Source organism: Zalophus californianus, chromosome 7, assembly GCF_009762305.2.
Source record: "Zalophus californianus isolate mZalCal1 chromosome 7, mZalCal1.pri.v2, whole genome shotgun sequence".
In the NCBI taxonomy this organism is placed as follows: domain Eukaryota; kingdom Metazoa; phylum Chordata; class Mammalia; order Carnivora; family Otariidae; genus Zalophus; species Zalophus californianus.
In genome coordinates this window covers 8,147,439-8,166,853 of record NC_045601.1, presented here as the reverse complement: position 1 = coordinate 8,166,853, position 19,415 = coordinate 8,147,439, and the positions used below count along the sequence as shown (strand labels likewise).

Genomic DNA, 19,415 nt, shown 5'->3' with positions numbered 1-19,415 from the left:
TCGCGCAGCCTGTGAAGAAGCGTGCATGTGGGACCTTTGAAGAAGGCCCTTTACCTATGATTTTAAGTGTGTGCAAACTTTTTTACAGACTGTGGAAAGATGAACTTGGCCCTTTATTGAAATGTTGATGGTAGCATTGCCTGTGTTGTGCCTTCCTTTCCAACAGATGGGGACCTAGATGTGGTGTTTGCCTCATCCTCTAAGTGTGGAAAAGATAAGACGAAGTCTGTGTCTTCCACCATCTTCTTCCACTGCGACCCTTTGGTGAAGGACGGGATCCCCGAGTTCAGCCACGAGACTGCTGACTGCCAGTACCTGTTCTCCTGGTACACCTCTGCCGTGTGTCCTCTGGGGTGAGTACGCTGTCGCGGCATGGGCCGGAGCGCCCTGTCAGCTGCTTTCTGCTCGGGACGCACACTTCCCAGCTGGACCCCAGACCTGCTCCCTCGGAACTTAGCTCAGGCATGTGTTTGGATGTGTTCTCTGCCCCCAGTGCTGTCCTGTGGGAACATCCCAGCGTGTCTGAGAGCCAGAGAGGTAAACCCCATGTAGCTGGCATCCGGCTCCAGTGGCTGTCCAAGTCGGGCCCTCTCGGGTCCCCCAGGCGCCCATCACCACCATCCGCCACCCCCAGTGCGTCGGCCATCCGCCTGCACGCACGCGCAAGGCCTGAGCGCCCTCACTTTCTTTCCCGGCCTTCCCCAGCCATTTCCCCTCACTGGCTCACCGGAAGTGGCCTCTCTGTCTCATCTTTGTGTTCCAACACGGTTTTCCATATGTTCTAGTGCAGATTATTATGTGCTAAATGTTATTTTAACTTGAACGAAGTATTGTCTGTGTTTGAAGGAATGAAAACTTGTTCTACAGATTTTGAAAATCAGCTACAGGCCAGGTTTTCATGGGAAGTATGCGTTTCTGTGCTGAGGGCTTTCTGGTGAGGGAAGGGCCATCTGGGCCTCCGCGTGGCCTCAGGGAACCTACCTCTTCTCGGGCCCCACAGCCTTCGTTCCTCTGCCTAGGTCATGGCCGTGTTTGGAGGCCCTCATCTAGAACACAGTGTTACATGTTGCTCTCCTCTTGGATTTGCTTTCTTCCTGTTTCATCCACGTCAGGTTCTTACAGGAGCTTCTCGTTCTCTGTGCTGAGACTGAGATCAGGAGGAAAAGTCCTTCCCTTGCAGTTGTTGGCTTTATGTCCCAGAGAAGGGTGTCTCTGCAGTCCGTAGAAACCGTGCTAGGGACAGTGGGGGGAGTTCCCGATGCCCTCTATCAGATCTTAAATCAGTATTCACTTTTAAAAAGAGTCCACTACTTTGTCCTGTATTTTCCAGGAACACGGATGTAAGGCAAGTCTTAGTAAATTTCTAAATGTGGGTGCCATATAAACAACACACACAGTGCAATTAAGTGAAGAACCAGTAACGAGAAATTAACTGAAAAATAAAAACCCATTTGGACACTAAAGCACACTTGAGAATAATTCCTGGCTCACCAGGGAGCCCAGAAGTAGAAACAAGAGCACACTTAGAAGTGAGTGATGTCATGCAGGCGATGCCTCCGCTGGTCCCGGCTTTCAGCGCAGGGCGTGCGGGGCTGGCCGATGTGCGCCTTGTGGGGCTGTCCCCGCCCGAGCACACAGTGACTGGGAACGCGGAGCTCCTCCTCCTCATGGTTCGGAACCAGATCGCTTGGCTCCGGCTGAATTTTGATCGACGTGGTTTTCCTTACGTGGTCGGGCCATCGGCTGCCCTCTGACCCAACTTGAACCGAGTGGTTTTCTGAATTTGTAGCATCTTTAGCATCCAGTTCACTGCATGTGTGTGGCCTGTCGCGGTGCCCTCTCCCCTCCTGAGCAGCCCGGATGGTCGCTGTCACTTTGCTGTCTGCTTTCTCGGGGTGGGGAAGAATTGCCGGCAGTGGGTTCTGTCAGCGGAGGCGCGAGGGCCCGAAGGTTCGGAAGTGTCGAGTTATTCCACAAAGGTCTGTTTCTCTGAGCAGAAAGGGAAGTCCGTCCTGGTGCTTCTGGTTTTATATTAGTTAAGTTTACTATTTTCCTTGAATGGTTAAGGTCCTGGAAATACACCGCTGTTCGCCACGTGTGGGTGGGAGTGGTGAAATCTTAGCTGGTTGAAGAGTGGCCATGTTGGTCACCAACCCTGCATCCTGGGAGAAGCAGCCTGGACAGACTATCCGTGTCACACCCCGCGGTGACCTGGGGGGGGGGGGGAGGGTTCCCTCACCCCTCCCCCACCGACGCACTGACGCCGCCCGAGACAAGATGCAGTGAGGGAGAAGCCTTCCCCGGGCGGCGGTCACTGTTTGGCCCCAGAGAGGAGAGCTGTGGTTCTGGCAGACCAGTGGGGCCAGCTCATCCCTCTCGGCCACTTCCGAGCTGACGGCCGTGCGGTGGGATGAGCCAGGGCTGAGGCTGCGGCCCCGCGTCGCCGCCTTCCACCTGTGCACCGTCCTCCTGCCTGACCTCACCACCCGAGGACTTGGTCCACCGCCGTTCTGCACAGCCCGGGCTGGGGCCGGCGAGCGTTGCCGCTGTGGTGGCACGTGCCTGAGTGAGGTGGCTTCCTTTCAGGGTGGGCCTCGACGGTGACAGCACGGGCGAGGACACGCCAGAGCACACGGGGCTGTCGGAGCGAAGCCAAGCCGTCGGGGCGGTCCTCAGCCTGCTGCTGGTGGCGCTCACTGGCTGTCTGCTGACCCTGCTGCTCTACAAGAAGGAACGGAGGTAAGGGGAGGAAGGCCGCTGGGCCGCAAGGATCTGTGCTTGTGCGTGTGCGCGTGTGTGCGTGTGTGCGTGTGCACGCGTGTGTGTGCGTGTGCATGCGTGTGTGTGTGTGTGTGTGTGTGTGTGAACGGTATGGAGACGGTCTCCGGGGTTGCGTTCTGTAAGTAGCTGTGTTCCTGGGACGAGGTGTCGTGTCGGACCGGCGCCGTGGGGCCTGTCCCAGGCGTGTGAGTCAGTTCCTAGGACGTTGGTCTTTGGTTGTGTCCAGAGATGGACAGAAAATGAACATGTTTTATGAGCAGACGATCAGCTGAGCCCTCTACACTATCCTCCCCTTGCAAAAGTGAGCATTTACGGCATGCCTGCTGTAGGATGCCATCCTCTGGGCTCGTCCCCACATGTGGCTGTCCCTCCAGGAGATTGCCATGTCATGCATGAGTGAAGCCCTGAGCCCAGGAGCCCTGTGGTGTGGCCAGAGCCGGCGTCCAGAGTCCTGAGTGCAGCCATCCCACCCAGAGAGGCTGGCACAGGAACGAAGAATCAGGGCAGAAGGGCTGGGTACGAGCTGGTCTTGGGTTAGTCGTTGGGCACACGTAATCCAGTGCAGCCTGGGGTGGCAGGGACGTGTGGCCTTGTGGTCACATGGGACAGCGGAAGCACAACTGGTAGGTAACTTGCTCTTGTCTTTGCTAGACCACTGAGGGGTGGAGCAGGTTTCAAAGCCGCTTCTGTCTGGTTCCAGAGTGTTCTTTTCACTGAACTGGTTTATCGCCCCGCTTCCATGGGCTTCCCGTGCCCGTGCCGTGCAGGGCTGTGTCAGTGGGCGCTCGAGGTGTGGGGCTGGGCTGGGGCCGGCCAGCTGGGCCCCCTGTTCTGCTGGTTCCACCCTGCAGTGACTGTGTTCGCCTTCCAGGGAGATCGTGCTGAGCAGGCTGACCAACTGCTGCAGGAGAAGTGCAAATGTGTCCTACAAATACTCGAAGGTAATTTCCGGTCTCCCCTGCCCCCAATATCCAGCTGTCTGTACGGTGGTGACATCAGTCAGTGATAAGACAAATGCCATCATAGGCAATTTGACATACGAAAGAGAAAACATCATCCATTGCTTTTAACCCAAACGCACTTTTTGTTCTCTTTTCCTTCAAGTTTTTCTCGTTGTGGTTTCAGCTGATTTTCTTAGAACACTTCATACTTAAGTTGCTTTTACTTTTTTTGGTTATTTAAAAAAAATTAAAAATGAAAGTTTTTGTGCATATGGCATTTGGATGGTTGCTTTCAGATAAATTTCCCTAAAACAGGCCTTATTTGGCTGAAGGGCTACACATTCTCATGACTTGTGGTACTCCTGCCAAACTGCTTTCTAAAAGGCTTATCTCAGACCATCGCGTCCTTCCTGTGGCTTCTCTTACCACCCGTCCCCCCCCCCCCCCCCATCTCCCCAGGGCACCTGGCTTGACTAGAGGCCTCTTTCCTGCCCTTGGTGACACTGTGTGCCTTGGTGGGTCTCCTCAGGAGCTGACAGTTGCCAGCCCTCCCTTCCTCTCCTGGTGGGGAGCCTGGGAATGTGGTGACCGCAGTGGGTGTGTGGGGGGGGGGTCCCCGACTCCGGGGTAGGTCGTGGAAGGGAGGGCCACAGAAGAGCAGAACCGAGTGGGGCCTCCGATGGGCTCCAGGGGGTCCTGCTTTGTCCCTGGCAGGTGAACAAGGAGGAGGAGGCCGATGAGAACGAAACGGAGTGGTTGATGGAAGAGATCCAGGTGCCGACCCCGAGGCCCGGGAAGGAGGGGCAGGAGAATGGCCACGTGGCCACGAAGTGTGTGAAGGCCGAAGCCCTCCCCTCCCTGCGCGCGGATGAGCAGGACAGTGAAGACGAGGTCCTGACCATCCCGGAGCTGAGGGCGCGCTCGGGCGCGGGGCCCGCGGCCGCCAGCCTGCCACACGGGCGCGCCCCGCAGAGGAGGGGGCTTCGGGAGAGCGCAGACGGCGCCGGGGTGCTGCCGCCAGGGGACCGGGCCCGCAGAGGGAAGCCCAGGCCTGTGCCGCCAAAGGCTGCGAGCTCCGGCGGCCTGGCGGCCTTCCACGACGACAGCGACGAAGACCTCTTACACATCTAGCCCCCGGTGCCCCCGGGAGACGCAGGCCGGTGCCAGCAGGCGCCTCCAACCAAATAAGACTGCAGCTCGACGATGCTTCTGTCATTTTTGCCTTTAACAAAAACTGTTTCAAAAGGGAAGAGTTTTTGTGACGGGGGAGAGGGTAAGGAGGTCAGGTTTACGGTCCTCGGAAGGAGGCTCTGCTCCCGTCGCGGGGAGCGGAGCCGGGGCCCTGGGTTTTGTCCCCAGCCCTCACTTAAAAGCGTGGCAGCCGTGCACCTCATACTGTGCACCCGGGCCAGACGCGTCTTGGAACCGAGGGCTGTGTATTCGAGAAAAACCCTTGCTGCTTTAGGCCCTGTAGGGTTTTGACCATTATATTTTAGCATTTAATTCTCTCCTCCTATTTATTGACTTTGACAATTACTCAGGTTTGCAAAAAAGGAAAAAAACAAAAACAAAAAACAAAAAACACAAAAAAAAACACAAACAACCCCACAGTCTTTTTCCTGACGGCAGGGACAACATAGTGGTTCATCCCTTGTCCGGAGGAGGAGCTGTTGGTGTGCTAGGAAGGTTCCATATGAGATTTTTGAACTGGTCAATAATGTATCCTCTAAGTTAGAATGCTCCATTCTGTCCTTCCTTTTTGCTTCCTGTTTCTGAAGGGAACATGCACGTGCAGGCACACACACGTGCAGGGGTCCCCGAGTGCCTAGGCTTTGGAGGGTTCGCCTGTTCTCTGCCTTTAGTCAGTAACGGCTGCAGCTTTTTGCATGACATCCTCAATCCTAGGTGCACAGAGCACATGTATCAGTATTTCTTTCGCCGGCTGGTGAATTCAAACAACCCACCCAAAGATTGATTATTTTTGTGTGTGTGTGAGGATGGAGTTGAGATGTCAGAGAAAATAACTTTTTCCCAGATTTGGGATATAGATCTCACCTCTTCAGGTTCTCATGATACCACCTTTACTGTGCTTATTTTTTTAAGAAAAAAAAAAAGTGTTTATCAACCATTCGACCTATAAGAAGCCTTAATTTGCACAGTGCGTGACTTAACAGAAATTGCATGAAAGCCGATGGGCCAGCATTTCGCCCTAGCGTTGCACTTGGGATTCCTGCTCTGGGGGTGCTGGCTCCGCCTCTCAGTGCTGCAGGACGGGAGGGCAGGACCGCTGTCCTTCCCTGGCTGTTGGCACCTTTCTTGAAGTGTTTAATGAATGACTTTTCTCGAATTATAGAATTGTATATAGACTCAGTGGTATTCATGTACTGAAAAGCAAGCTACCCTTGGTTTGTACTCGGTTTGGCTGGCTAATTTGATTTCAACATGAGTGTATTTTTTAAAATTGATTTCTTTTCTCATTTTTTTTCAATCAAATTTACTGTAATATAAAGTATTCAACAATTTCAATAAAAGATAAATTATTAGTTGGGTGTTAACTGCTTTTTCCCCCCCGATGGTGAAAAGTTGCCGAGCCCATTGCCAAGTCTGGCTGCCCGTGTGTTCTGTGAAGTTCCTGAAGAGGTCTGTGCTTGGGTTTCGGCAGCGGGTGGATGGCGGGGGTGGGGGGGGGGGTCCCTGCTAGCCCTTCGTGAGCAGCACCATGGGTGCTCTCTGGACTCGTTCCTGAGGGCAGGTGCGAACACCTTGCCTGCGTTCGGCTCCCTTGAGGTCTGCTGTCATCCCTCTTTTCGAGAAAATGGACGTCAGGGTATTCCTGGGTTGTCCAAGCGGCCACCTAGGAGTTTGGATTCTGGTGGCGCCGACGAGCATGCTGGTGAGCTGTCCCCATCTCGCACGGGGGTGGTTCCTCTGTATGCTCATCACTCTGACCTGTAATGAGCTTCTGAGATGTTAATGCCATCTTTAATGCCATTTAATGGCATTCTGCTTCATCCGATGAAGGATGAAGCAGAAAGTGACAGTGTCCACTTAGACATCTTGGAGTCAGCATCCTTCCTTCCCTCCGTCTTGTTTTTTAATTACCCAGTTGGAGTGACTTTTTTTTTTCTTTTTAAGAATTTTACAATGTCTCTTCTGAAACAGACACTCAAGTTTTAGAAAAGTGTATGTTATGACCCAGGTGTCGCTGGTCCTCGGGCGTTGTGCCCTCCCGCACTTCCCCCGAAGACACAGGAAGCCCCTCGGTCAGGAGGTCTGGGGGGCCACTTGCGCACACGCCCTGGCCCCGTTGGTGAGCTCGATGGCAGGGGTCTTCGCCTGCACTCTGGGCCGCCTGCTGAGTGCGCAGCTCATGGCCGGGCAGCCGAGGGGGCCAGGTGGCCCATGTGCTTGAGGGCATTTGCTTGGACTCTTGAGAACCTAGACCATCACTGCCCTGGGTTCTGAAGACAGTCACCGTCCTTGTCAGTTGTTGCTGTAGGTAGTTTTAGGAAAATGTGCCCTGCCCGCGAACAGGAACTATGATGTTTCCAGAGAAGGGATCTTATTGGTAAGACTACAACCCAGATCCTCTGTTTCCTTGAACCAACTTTTTTACGCCCTTTTGTTGGAGACTCTCCAAGAGCGGCAGAGAAGTAGAGTAAGGGGGTGGGGGGCGATAAGCACAGTGGAGGCAAACCTGTGTCAGGGAAATCCATAGTAAAGTAGAAATCTGCTCTTACTAGAACACTTAAAACCAGACGAGCCCTTCAGGAAGGCTGACTGCCGCCTGGGCATTTAAAACAATCTTGTGGGATAATCCAGTCCTTCATGTGAGTGAACTGTTGGGCATGGAGGACTTAATTAAGTCTCTTCTTGGGGATCAGGTCCCTAGGGGGTAGTGAGCATGCTGGGGGCAGGCAGTATGGACGAGGTTAGATTTAAAGAAATCCCCTTCACGGGCTTCTGAAGCGTACCCACGACTCAGGTGCATTCACAGGGCTTGCTTCTCCAGCTGAGCTTCACTGGCTTGGGGTTGGCCTCGCCCTCGAGCTAGTCTTGCTGTGTGGTCGGGGAGCACGGGGCGAGCAAATGATCCCGGCAGAAAGCAGCCGTGGGGCTGCTATGGGCGCGGGGCTGGCCACCTGGCCGGGCAGTCCTGTGACGCATGTCCAGGCTCGGGCGGGGGCGGCGTTCAGGGCAGATGGAGGAGGTAAGGCTGGAGCGGGCCCAGGACTCGAAGTGTCTCCTGAAAGTCACGGTGAGCAGTGTGCGCTTGCCCCGAAGGCCCCACAGTGAGCCGTGGAAGGGTGGGGTTGCTGGAAGAATGGACCGGATGCGCGGTAACACCCACATGGCGGTGTGGGCCGCCCCCCCCCCCGGCCGCGCACACGCCGTGCACACGCTGGAGAGCCTCTCAGCCTGGAAGGAAGTAGTCCTGGTGGGAATAAAGAGTTTTCTTAAAGATGGAGGGAAACGTGGCACCGGGGTGGTGGCTCAGTCCGTTAAGCATCTGCCTTCGGCTCAGGTCATCATCCTGAGGTCCTGGGATGGAGCCCCGCATCGGGCTCCCTGCTCATCAAGGAGTCTGCTTCTCCTTCTGCTCCCCCTGCTTGTGTGCTCTCCCGAGCTCTCTCGATGTCACATAAATAAAATCTTAAAAAAAAAAAAAAAAGGAAGAGCAAAAGGAGGCTTGTGAACTGTTACTCCTGTTTCTTCATCTCTTAGTCTATATTGTGTGCTGACCAGTTTGCAGACCAAATTCAGTAAAAAAATTACTTCTAATATTATTTTGATACAGTGTTAGAGGAAAACCAGATTGAACACATGGTGCAGGTGGTCCTTACCCCTGGACAGAGCAAAGCTGCGGAGCCCCCGTCTGTGCTCACAGCCGAGGTGGGGTGACCTAACGGCTGCTCTCAGCATCGTCCTGGAGGAGACGGCGTTGGGGAGCTGGCTGTGTGGGGTGCATAGCTGGAGACACACCGTGGGGTGCAGTGCCCCAGAAAGCCATGAAAGAAGCCGAGGGCCATGTCCCGGCAAACCCTGTGACCCTTGACTGCAGACTGTTTTTTTGTTTTAATTTTGAGACAATCAGAACATAACCAATTTTGAACAAACGGGACAAGGGACTTTTTTTTCCTCACTTGCTCTGTCTTTTTAGTTTGTTTCAGCCCAGAAAGTTCCTCTGTCCTGTTTGTACTTTCACGGCCTTGACATGGGAGGCCGCCCTCCTCGCCCTGCTTGGGGTCTGAGACCCTGACCGGCCACTCTCCCCGTGCGCTGCCTCCCACGCACCCCTCACCCGCCCTGCCGCGCCGCTGGAGGGTCCCCGGTGTGTTCTGTCCCACCTCGTGGCTTTAGGCCTCTTGCTCAGGAAGCGTGGGGGAGGGGGCTCAGGGGTAACAAAATCACGCTTAAACTAGGAAATCTTGTCGTCGTAGAGTGATGTTTTCCAAAGTGTGCCCCGTGGAATCCTTGTTCCGTACGATTTTGGTAGATGTTCTGCAAAACACGGAAAGGGCCTGTGCTCAAGTCAGTTTGGAGGATGATGATTAGACAAGCTTTCTTGCCACGAGACCTCTAGAGTCTTTAAAAGGATAGACGGTTGAAACTACAAGAAACGATGTGGCCAGTGAATCTCCAAGAAGGGGTACAGTATGCAGTGCTTTCTAAATGTTTGCCAGTGTCCCCTTGGGGAGCCTGGTGGCCTGTGGCCAGTGCCCCGAGAAAAACTGTCACCATGGGCCACAGTTCTGTTGTTTTCCTGAGGGTCACAGGGAACGGGCTGGGGGTGCCGTCTGGTAGATGGGGAGGGCCCAAGAGATGTGCACATGCTTCCCCTCCCTGAGGAAGCCCCTGCTCGCTCCCCACGGCCCCACCCTGCCATTTGTGCCCCCCCCCCACAACACCTCTCCCCACTTCGGGTCCAATCCCCAAGATGCTGACCATGGCACTGACATTGATAGGGCTCTGCACTGGAATGCCCTTCTGTTCTCCACGCATGAGTGCTGGCGAGTCGACATTGTTAGGGGTTGAATCGTGTCCCCCCAAGTTCATAGATGAAGTGCTAGCACCCCTAGCACCTCAGCAGGTGACCTTATATTCAGTGAGAGGGTCTTTACAGAAGCCACCAAGTTAAAGTGAGGTCAGGCGGTGGGCCCTAATCCACTAGGACCAGGGTCCTTACGAAAAGGGAAAATTTGGACAGAGACAGATGTGCACAGAGAGAAGGCGGCGTTCCCCAAGCCAGCGTGAGAGGCCTGGAACACACCCTCCCCTCACGGCCCTGGGAAGGAACCAACACTGCCCACACCTTGCTTGTGGAGTCGTGGCCTTCAACACTGTGACACAATACATTCCTGCGATGTAAGCCTCCCAGCCCGTGGGGCTTTGTTACGTAATCCAGGGATCAGAGGCCCCGTCGCGCTCCTAGAGGGGCCAGGCAGCCATCAGACCCAGGAGGAGCCATGGCTGTGCCCGGGGCCCGCATCTAGGCCGCCCCCCCCCCCCCGTGACCTGTGATGCCTCCGTGCCTGGCGGAGGATGAATGAGGGAAGGCACAGGTGGTTTTGTGGGTTCCTTTGTGGGGACAGGGTGGGTGGGTCGCCGAGAGCGAGCGGGTTCTCGCGGGCCGGGCGTGGACCCTGATATCTTGAGGACGCAGGTTCCGGCTACCGGGACTTGGACGCTGGCATCCAGTTGGGAACAGAAGTGAGCCCGGGTGATGGCCTTGGCTCTAACCCCAGTCTCCCGTGCTGACTGCTCCGTGCTCCCGGGGACCTCTGGCCCCAACCGTGATGCCGGCGAGCACACGGCCCTCGGAGCTCTGGAGGTGGGGAGGGTAAGAAGGAGTATGCTGTGTGGCTCCCACTTTATATGTGTGTGGGACAGACGGGGACAAGAAGATCGTCGTGGGCACGGCAGGCACCCCCAGGCCACTGGGTCAGGACGGTCCCAGCACCTGGAGAGGGAAGGTGGAGGCAGAAGTCTCCTCCGTCCGGCCCTCTGGCTGAGGCCCGGGGCGCAGCATCCTGCCGGCCGCCTCCCGCGTCAGCGGTTTGGTGTGGGGGAAGCAGGGTCCCCAGAGGGGCCCTGCCATCGGGGAGGAGCCTGCGGTGTGAGGACAGCCTGGGTCACTGAGGAAGGCAACGCCTTCGATGGCGCAGCCCAGCCTCTCGATGGCTCCCATGCTGGTTCCTCATTTCTGGCCGTTTCCAGACTCCTCAGTGCAGTTTAACTATCCCTTAAGGCCCTTGAAAGAAAGCTGCTGTTTTGGAGAAGGTGCTGGGGGTTGAGGGCGGTGAGGGGAGGACTGGGTGGTCGTCTCCTGGCGGCACGTAGAGGGAACCCGCAAACCCAGGGCCGGTGAGGAGGCCTGCAGCCCGGGACAGCTCTGGGGCTGAGGGCAGCGGGGAGGAGGGGCGCCCCACGGGGTCGGGGGTGGGGGGCACGGTGGTCGGTTACTGTCCTCTGTTGCTTCTCCCAGTTGTCATTCTGATCCCCGAGAGGTCCCCGGCCTCCCCTCCGTGCACCTGAGCCAGGGACTGGGAGATGGGACGGGGAGTGGCCTGGTCCGGGCACGAGAAAGCATGCCGGGCCCTTGCCCAGAGCCAGGCAGGTTGCTTTCTCCGTGGAGAAAAGAGCAGTGCACGGCAGGCCTGGCTGGCTGGACAGGCCGCTGGGGAGGTGGGGACGGGGAGGGGCCTTGCGCCGGCCCCAGGGTGTGTTGAAAGCAGGCCCTTTGCTCCCTGGCTGCTTCCCAAAGCAGAGGAGTCAGGTGTGAGGAGAGCCAGCCCATTTGGGGCCAGCACATTTGTGTTACAAAAAGCCACTCGTTTTTCCTCCTGTGCAGGGAAAACCCAGTTCTCTCCTCTCCTGTGTGTCTCCCTTGCTACTCACCCAGAACGTTTCACTTCTGGTCACCAGATCTGTGGGGATCTTCCCCCACACCCGGCAATTCTTCAGAACACCACCCGGGGGTCCTCTAATTTAACTCAATTCTGACACTGTCTACTTGGAGATCGCATCAGACCCCCCAGGTTGAGGGCTCGGTCCCACGAGACTGTCCCCCACTTCAAATGCGAACTGCAAATCGTCGGTCCCCAGGTGACCCATAATTCTGTCTGACTTGGATGCAGATCGGGGTTCTGTGACCTCGTCCCCATTGATTTGCCAGAACGGCTCACGGGACTCAGGGAAGCATTTATACCGTTTACTGAAGGAGCGGATGACGAGCCAGACGGAGAAGTACGTAGGGCAAGGTCTGGGATGGTCCCCAGTACAGGAGCTTCTGTCGCCATGGGGCTGGGGTGCGTCCTCCTCCCAGTGTGGATGTGTTCACCAGCCAGGAAGCTCTCCAGATCCCGCACTTTTGGGATTCTTAGAGAGGCTTCATCACGTAGGTTTGATGGACCACTAGCTCCGTTTTCAGCCCTCCTTCCTCCTCAAGAGAATGGGGGTGGGGCTGAAAGTTCCAAGCTTCTAAGCATGGCTTGGTCTATCCCACGACCAGGAGCCATCCAGGAGCCATCCGGAGTCACCTCATTAGAACAAAGGACACTCCTGTCACCCAGGAAATTAGAAGAGTCCAGAAACACAAGGGCACCTTTGGCACTGTGAGCATCACTCTATCTGCCTCTCATGGGTGCAGGTGGAGGGACACCCGCCCTTAACGTCTGTGTCCTCCCAGGGCTGAGATGGGGCGCAGAGAAGGTATTTCCTGTCTGATGGCATTTTGACGTCCTCTCTCAGCAGCTCTAGCCGAGGCTCCTGGGGTCCCACCCTGTGCCCAGATGGCCGCCTTGACCCAGTGTCCCGGGTGTCAGGTTGTTTCACAAGCCAGCAGCTGGGAGCCTGCCCCGGGGATGATCAGGTGATGATGCTGGGTGAAGTCCACGGGGTCCTGGAAAGCTGGCTGTCCTCTGTCGGGGTAAGGATATGGGGAAATGGGCTTGTTCGGGGAGCTTGGCTCTGCCACCACCATGTGCCCAGGCTGAAGGACTAGTTAACCAGAAAACCACAGGCTGCTTCCCCGTTCAGCCCATGGCGCGGCCTGCAGCAAAGCTATGCTCAGTTCGTAGCCAGCTGCCGGTTCCGCAGGGTCATCCTCGGTTCCTCCTGGTAAAATGCGGGATGTGAGAGTCTCTGCCTGCCGTTCTGCGGCCGAGGCCAAGGACCCGACTGCCGGCTCCCAGCTCTGCCTTACAGTGAGGAGTGCAAGGGGGGAACAGGATGAGGCCTGGAGGGGCCCGGCCACCACTGGCTGCCTTCTGTCCCGCTCCAAGAGCAGCCGCGGGGCGGGCGTGCAGTCGGCTGGGCTGAGGGACGAGCTGCTTGAGCCTGGCATCTGCTGCCGAGGCCCTGGCCTCCGAGGTCAGCCCAGCAAGCAGGGTCCCAGAGGGCCATGTGCGGAGCGCCGTTAGCCAGCCGCAGGCCTGGTGAGTGGGTCTGTGCATAGGCCCCCCCCCCCCCGCCCCAGGCCTCTCGAGGCCCCGCTGCTCACGGGAGCCCACAGTATTTCTCCTCGTTTATTGCTGTGTAGCCACATTTCCAGAAAACTAGCTGCGGGAGGCGACACACACTTGTCCCCGGTTTCTGCGGGGCAGGGGGGCGGCCGCAGTGTAGCTGGACCCCCTGCTGTCTGGGGACAGATCCACTTCTGAGCCCACCTAGTCCCTGCACTGTAGGCCCGAGGGTCTCTGTCAGCCAGGGCGCCCTACGTCCTTGCCACGAAGATTCCCCCACAGGTCGCTTGCTCCAGCAAAGCCAGCAATGGGGAGAGGGACGCCCAGCAGGGCGGCCGATACACTGTACGTGATGTAACCACACGAGAGCATGGCCACGTTTGCGGTATTTCATGCGGACAAGCCAGTCTCAGGCCCCGTGCCCACCCCAGTGTGCAAACAGCAGGAGGCAGGGTCATTGGCGGCCACCTTCCCATCCCTGCCTGCCACATCCTTCCTGCCTTTCCTCACCTCCAAGGTGCAGAGCAGGCCGACGGGCCAGCTTGGGGGGCTCCCCTCGTGCCCTCTGCTTGAGCTGTCCCTCTGTGAGTCTCTCCCCCCTGTACTGTGAGCCGCGTGGAGGTAGAGGCTGCCCCATCTCTGTGTCCCGGAGCCTGGCACTGCTTGCAACGTGGAGGGACTCGGCAGGTATCTGGTGAGTGAGCAAAAGCACTAACATGTGAGTTGCTGAACCAAGGGCAGGTTAATAAATTAAGGGAGGTTGCTCTGGAGCGGAACGGTTCGAGTTCAATGACGGTGTGAACTTGGGAAGTTGCCGGTAGCTCCCTAAGCCTCCGCTTTCCCAGCCAGCTGTGCAGTGAGGAGGGGCATAGCACCTCCCGCGAAGGCCTCCGCGAGGGGTTCGAGAACACACGCTGGAGCCCTGAATTGGCGGCTGATGGCTTTCGACATCGGCAGTCGCTGGTTGGCCAGGCTGGCGGCTGGGTCTCGAGCGTTGGCCGGTGCTCGTTCACTGCTCCCCTTTCCACGGGGCGCGGGCCTGCGGCAAACGGCCTCAGCGGCAAACGGGACGCGGAGCTCGTGGCCAGCGAGCGAGCATGAGCCGCCCGATTATACAGACTCTACGGTTTGCTGTCTTTGATTTAGCAGGATTATAAACAGTTTGAACAGGTAATCTCTCTGGAAGAGCCCTACGGAGACCACCGGGGTGGGGGTTACCCAGCGGCCTCTAGCTCTCTCCTCTCTCGGAGGGAACTCTGACTCCAGAGAATTCGAACCTCCGCCTAGTTGACTTGCTTCCCTGCCGGGCCATGTGGCCGGTCACCTCCTGCCTTCCACCCTCACCTGACACGGGCAGCATGGGGGGAAAGATTGCTTCCAGTTGGTCGGCTTCCAGGTCGAGCATGCTCGGACAGCAGCGTGCTCTCAAACAAGCATTGCAGAGAAGTGCACGTGGAACATTGACCCCGGCCCCGGAAGCCAGGGCAGTTCGGCCAAAGCGATGAAGGAGGTGCTGGCCCCATTATGCCCACCGTGGATGATATTCTGGAGCAGGTCAGCGAGTTTGGCCGGTTCCAGAAGCAAGCCTTCCTGACCCTATGCCTGCTCTCAGCTGCCTTCGCCCCCATCTACGTGGGCATCGTCTTCCTGGCCTTCACCCCGGACCACCGCTGCCTGAGCCCCGGGGTGGCCGAGCTGAGCCGGCGATGCGGCTGGAGCCTGGCGGAGGAGCTGAACTACACGGTGCCCGGCCCGGGGGCCATGGGCGAGGCCTTCCCCCGCCAGTGCCGCGGCTACGAGGTGGACTGGAACCGGAGCGCCCTCAGCTGCGTGGACCCTCTGGCCGGCCTGGCCACCAACAGGAGCCACCTGCCGCTGGGGCCCTGTCGCCACGGCTGGGTGTACGACACGCACGGCTCGTCCATCGTGACCGAGGTAAGGGCAGGCCCCGGGTTTGGGGGAACAGGTGGGTTTCAGGGGCAGGGAGGAGACACACAACAAATCCTAAGAGGTTCGGTTTCACATCAGGAGAGAGGGAGGAGAGTTCTGTCGGCTGAGCACTTAGGATGTGCCTGGCTCCATCCTGGGCACTCTGCCTGCTTCTGCCGTCTGGTCCCCCACAGATGCTGGGGGTTCGAGGAGCAGGCTGGAGGGCGGGGAGAACTTTGCCAGCCAGGCTGAGCTGCATTGTTGGAACACGGGCCTACGGGGAGATGGGTTCCTCTTCTTTCTGCCCCATGGCTTCTCCAAGAGCCTGTAGAATTCCCTTGGGGTGCCGTTAGAATGGTGGGTCCCCCTTCCTCCACTCATGTGATAGCTGTGTGCCGGCTGGGGTGGTTCGGAAACCACCCTGGCTTTGGAGTCAGACTGTGTCAATCCCAGCCGTGCCCCAGATCAGCTGGGCATCCCTGAGGATGTTACTCAGCATCTCTGAGCCTCCGCTTCCTCATGGGTGAGCCAGAGATGGCAGTCACCAGCCCCACAGGGTCGGCGAGGTTAGCTGTGGGTGGCAGCCCCACTCTCCGCCTACAGGATGGGGTACTGGTGTCAAAGGGCCTCGCTTGCTGAGTTCAATGGGTCCTATCTGTATTGCGCCTTGAGAATATTTTAGTAAAAAGCCACCAGATTTTTTTTTTCCTTCGTGCATCTTTTTGAAAATGTTGCATTGTGACAAGTGTGGGCCCTTGGAAATTGGCTCTGAGGTCAATTGTTGAGGCCACAGGCCAGTTTCAGTGTCAACACAACCGAGGTTCTTACTGGAGGAAGGTGCTGGGTCCTCTCCTCTGGCCTGATCAGTACCCCGCGGCGGGGGCGGGGGGAGGGGGTCGGACTGGGGAGGGGGCAGAGCAGCAGTTTCCTCTTTGGGGGGAACCCTCCTACACTGTTGGTGGGAATGCAAGCTGGTGCCGCCACTCTGGAAAACAGTATGGAGATTCCTCAAAAAGTTGAAAATAGAGCTACCCTACGACCCAGCAATTGCACTGGTAAATTGTATTTACCCCAAAGATACAAATGTAGGGACCCGAAGGGGTACGTGCACCCCGATGTTTATAGCAACAATGTCCACAACAGCCAAACTGTGGAAAGAGACAAGATGTCCATCGACAGATGAATGGTTAAAGAAGAGGTGGTATATATACACAATGGAATATTATGCAGCCGCGAACAGGAATGAAATCCTGCCATTTGCAGCAACGTGGATGGAACTGGAGGGTGTTATGCTGAGTGAAATAAGTCAATCAGAGAAAGACATGTATCATATGACCTCACTGATATGAGGAATTCTTAATCTCAGGAAACAAACTGAGGGTTGCTGGAGTGGTTGGTGGGGTGGGAGGGATGGGGTGGCTGGGTGATAGACATTGGGGAGGGTATGTGCTATGGTGAGCGCCGTGAATTGTGTGAGGCTGTTGAATCACAGATCTGTACCTCTGAAACAAATAATACATTATACGTTAAAAAAAAAAAGATAGCAGGAAGGGAAAAATGAAGGGGGGAAATCGGAGGGGGAGACGAACCATGAGAGACGATGGACTCTGAAAAACAAACTGAGAGTTCTAGAGGGGAGGGGGTGGGGGATGGGTTAGCCTGGCGATGGGTATTAAGGAGGGCACGTTCTGCGTGGAGCACTGGGTGTTATACGCAAACAAGGAATCATGGAACACTACATCAAAAACTAATGATGTAATGTATGGTGATTAACAGAACATCATAAAATTAAAAAAAAAAAGTTTCCCCTTTGGGAGGAACAGGTGCGGGTGTGACTTGCTTTACCTGCCACCCATGAACACCTGGTCTCCAAGGCTTCCTCCAGTGACAGATAACCAATTAGACACCTCGCTCTCAGGGACTCAACTGTCCAGTGCTCTGGCTGGGACTCTAGAAGCAGACCCAGACAGGGAAGTGTTTGTTCTCTGTGACTGGAGTACCTTAGCTGCTGAACTGATCATGGGCGTTGGGGGGGGGGGGGAGGGGAGGGTTGCGTCTTCTGGAAGGAGGTGGCATTTGAATGGAGCCTCCGGCAGGCGGGCGGTATTCTGAGCAGCAAGGAGAGGGAACAGGACAGACAGGGAGGAGGAACGTGAGCTGAGGCTCGGGGAGAGGAAGCTTGTGCGACACTGGGGACCATGTGCTGTTACATTGATTCAAATTCAGGGCTCTGTGGAGGGGCGTGGGGGTGAGTGGTGGTGACGCCTCACTTTCCACCAGAGCGCAGCGTCTTTATGTAAGGTTGCCAGAGAGAAATGCAGGACACCGAGTTAAGTTTGAATTTCAGATAAATGACAAACAATTTTTTAAGATAATTATGCCCCACATATTGCACAATATTTGACGCTGATAACCGAGGCAGGGAAGACAAATATTGCATGTGACGTACTAATACTAAAAATGTGTTGTTTATCTGAAATTCAGATTCTACCCGGCACCCTGGATTTTCTTTCCTAAACCTGGCAACCCTGCCTTCATGCCAAATGAGGAAGTTTGGTCTTGTTTAGGCAGAGGAGCAAGACCTTCCTAGCTAGACTTTGGGAATGGTCTGGATGCAGGGTGCTGGGGCTGGCCTGGGCTGTGAGGAAGGGGCCTATCTTGCCTGAGGGTTCCTGGGGGAGGGTGGGCGAGTAGGGCTTCTGAGCCTGAGCCTGGACCACAGGAGAAGGAGGGAGTTTGGGCCGTTTGGGCGGTGGAGGCGCCCGGCAGGGTGGGGGCAGGGAGGGGCAGCAGACACGGAGGGGGAGGGGCAGACGCAAGGGGACTGAGAGAGCTCCAGGACCCAGTGGCTGTCTGTGGCAACAGGGGTGGGCTTCCACGAGACCCTGGACAAACACTGGCAAGGATTGAGGGGATCCTGGAATTCTCATTCACAGAGGGAGTGGGGAGGAGGTAGCTGTAGGGTAGAGTGCTGAGTGTGAAGGGGGGTTTGCTGGAGACACTGCGCTGACTAGACACAGGGGCTCTAGGGTAGGGGGCCCAGGAGGACTCAGCACTCTCTCCCCATTGCTTTAAACCCGCCTTTGCCTCCGCTCCTCATCCTCAACTGCAGCTTATTCTTGGGGGGATTTGCCTTTCTGCAGAAATAATCTCTAACTTAGCCTTGCCTTGGACATTGGAACTTGCTTGAGGGAGGAGGCTGAGCCAGCTTGTTTGAATATCGCAGCGGCACTCTGCCTCCGTGCTAGGGATGGGGCCTGGGGCTCCGTCTGGGGAAGGAATGTGCACGTTCCCTGACTTCTGAGTCCCCTGCCCTGTCAGCTGCAGCCCCACAGTGGGCTGGGAAGCCCCCTCCAGGCTGGTTAACCCCAGTGTTCCCCGGCCTGGGAGCATGAGCAAGAGAAAGGCCTCAGCCCCAGGTCCCGGGAGCGCTCTATCAGCAGTATCACCGTTTCCAAACTTGTCTCATCCTAGAGATCTCCTGGCTTCTGCTCTGTGATCTGCTGAGACAGGACCCACAGCAGTCTACATTCTGGCAAGGACTCTGGGTGATTCTCGTGATCAGACGAGCTTGGAGAACACAGACTGTGCCTGAGACCGCAGGCCCTGGCCCTGGCAGAACCCCAGTGGGCGCAGCCACCCATCTAGCGCCCCCTACTCTGCGCCACCCCAGGCTTTCCTGAGGGCTGGGCCTGTCTTCCTGGTGTGCACAAATGTGCAGGGGGGACAGTGGTTGGGTGTGAGTTGGGGGGTGCACAGTGCATGGCAGGTGACTCTAGACACAGATCTTGAGCGTAGTGGGGGGCAGAGATCTCCGCAGGAGGTGGTGGTGGCGGCAGGTAAGGCCAGATGCGCCTTCCTCCAGCTCTGTGAGCGCCCTGGGCTTCTGCACAGTCTGGGGGACAAGATGGCGCCCTGGGCATTTCAGGAAGGGGGGCAGGGACATCTTACAGACACACTCATGGCAAAGATTAGAACCAAAGACAAAAAACGGTGCCCTGCAGCTTTGGTGGAATCTGGCGCACATAGATTATGGTCTTGGACAGTTGAGTAGAGGCTACAAAAAGACAGTTGGGCAGGTGGACATGCGGACTCTGGGACAGCCAGATAACACCCAAGAGTGATTTGTCCCTCAGTCTTCTAACGGCAGGGCCCAGGGCAGCCCGGGAAAACCAAAGAACCACAGAAGCCTCGCGGGGCCGGTGTGCTTTCAGCCGAAGGGAGTGAACATTTGGGTTGGTAGAGGGACCGCCTGAGATGCTGAGTGGCATCTTGTCGTGCCTCCCAGAGCTGAGCCACT

At 56.6% G+C, this 19,415-nt stretch overlaps 2 protein-coding genes across 5 annotated transcripts in view; both read left to right on the top strand.

Annotated features, from left to right (window-relative positions):
• Positions 1-6,265, top strand: part of IGF2R (insulin like growth factor 2 receptor) — a 97,657-nt gene extending 91,392 nt beyond the window's left edge. Inside the window, exons 45-48 of one of the 2 annotated variants that reach the window (XM_027601487.2) lie at positions 167-353; positions 2,587-2,739; positions 3,653-3,722; positions 4,437-6,265. In XM_027601487.2, the coding sequence (XP_027457288.2) occupies positions 167-353; positions 2,587-2,739; positions 3,653-3,722; positions 4,437-4,853 (827 nt within the window). In that variant the 3' untranslated portion in view covers positions 4,854-6,265. Of the gene's footprint in view, positions 1-166; positions 354-2,586; positions 2,740-3,652; positions 3,723-4,412 lie in introns of both variants that reach the window. The other variant, XM_027601486.2, reaches the window with a different exon arrangement.
• Positions 6,266-14,597: 8,332 nt separating this feature from the next.
• Positions 14,598-19,415, top strand: part of LOC113927692 (solute carrier family 22 member 1-like) — a 28,838-nt gene continuing 24,020 nt past the window's right edge. For all 3 annotated transcript variants that reach the window (XM_027603721.2, XM_027603720.2, XM_027603722.2), the window contains exon 1: positions 14,598-15,121. In XM_027603721.2, coding sequence (XP_027459522.1) covers positions 14,711-15,121 — 411 coding nt within the window. In that variant the 5' untranslated portion in view covers positions 14,598-14,710. The remainder of the gene's footprint in view (positions 15,122-19,415) is intronic.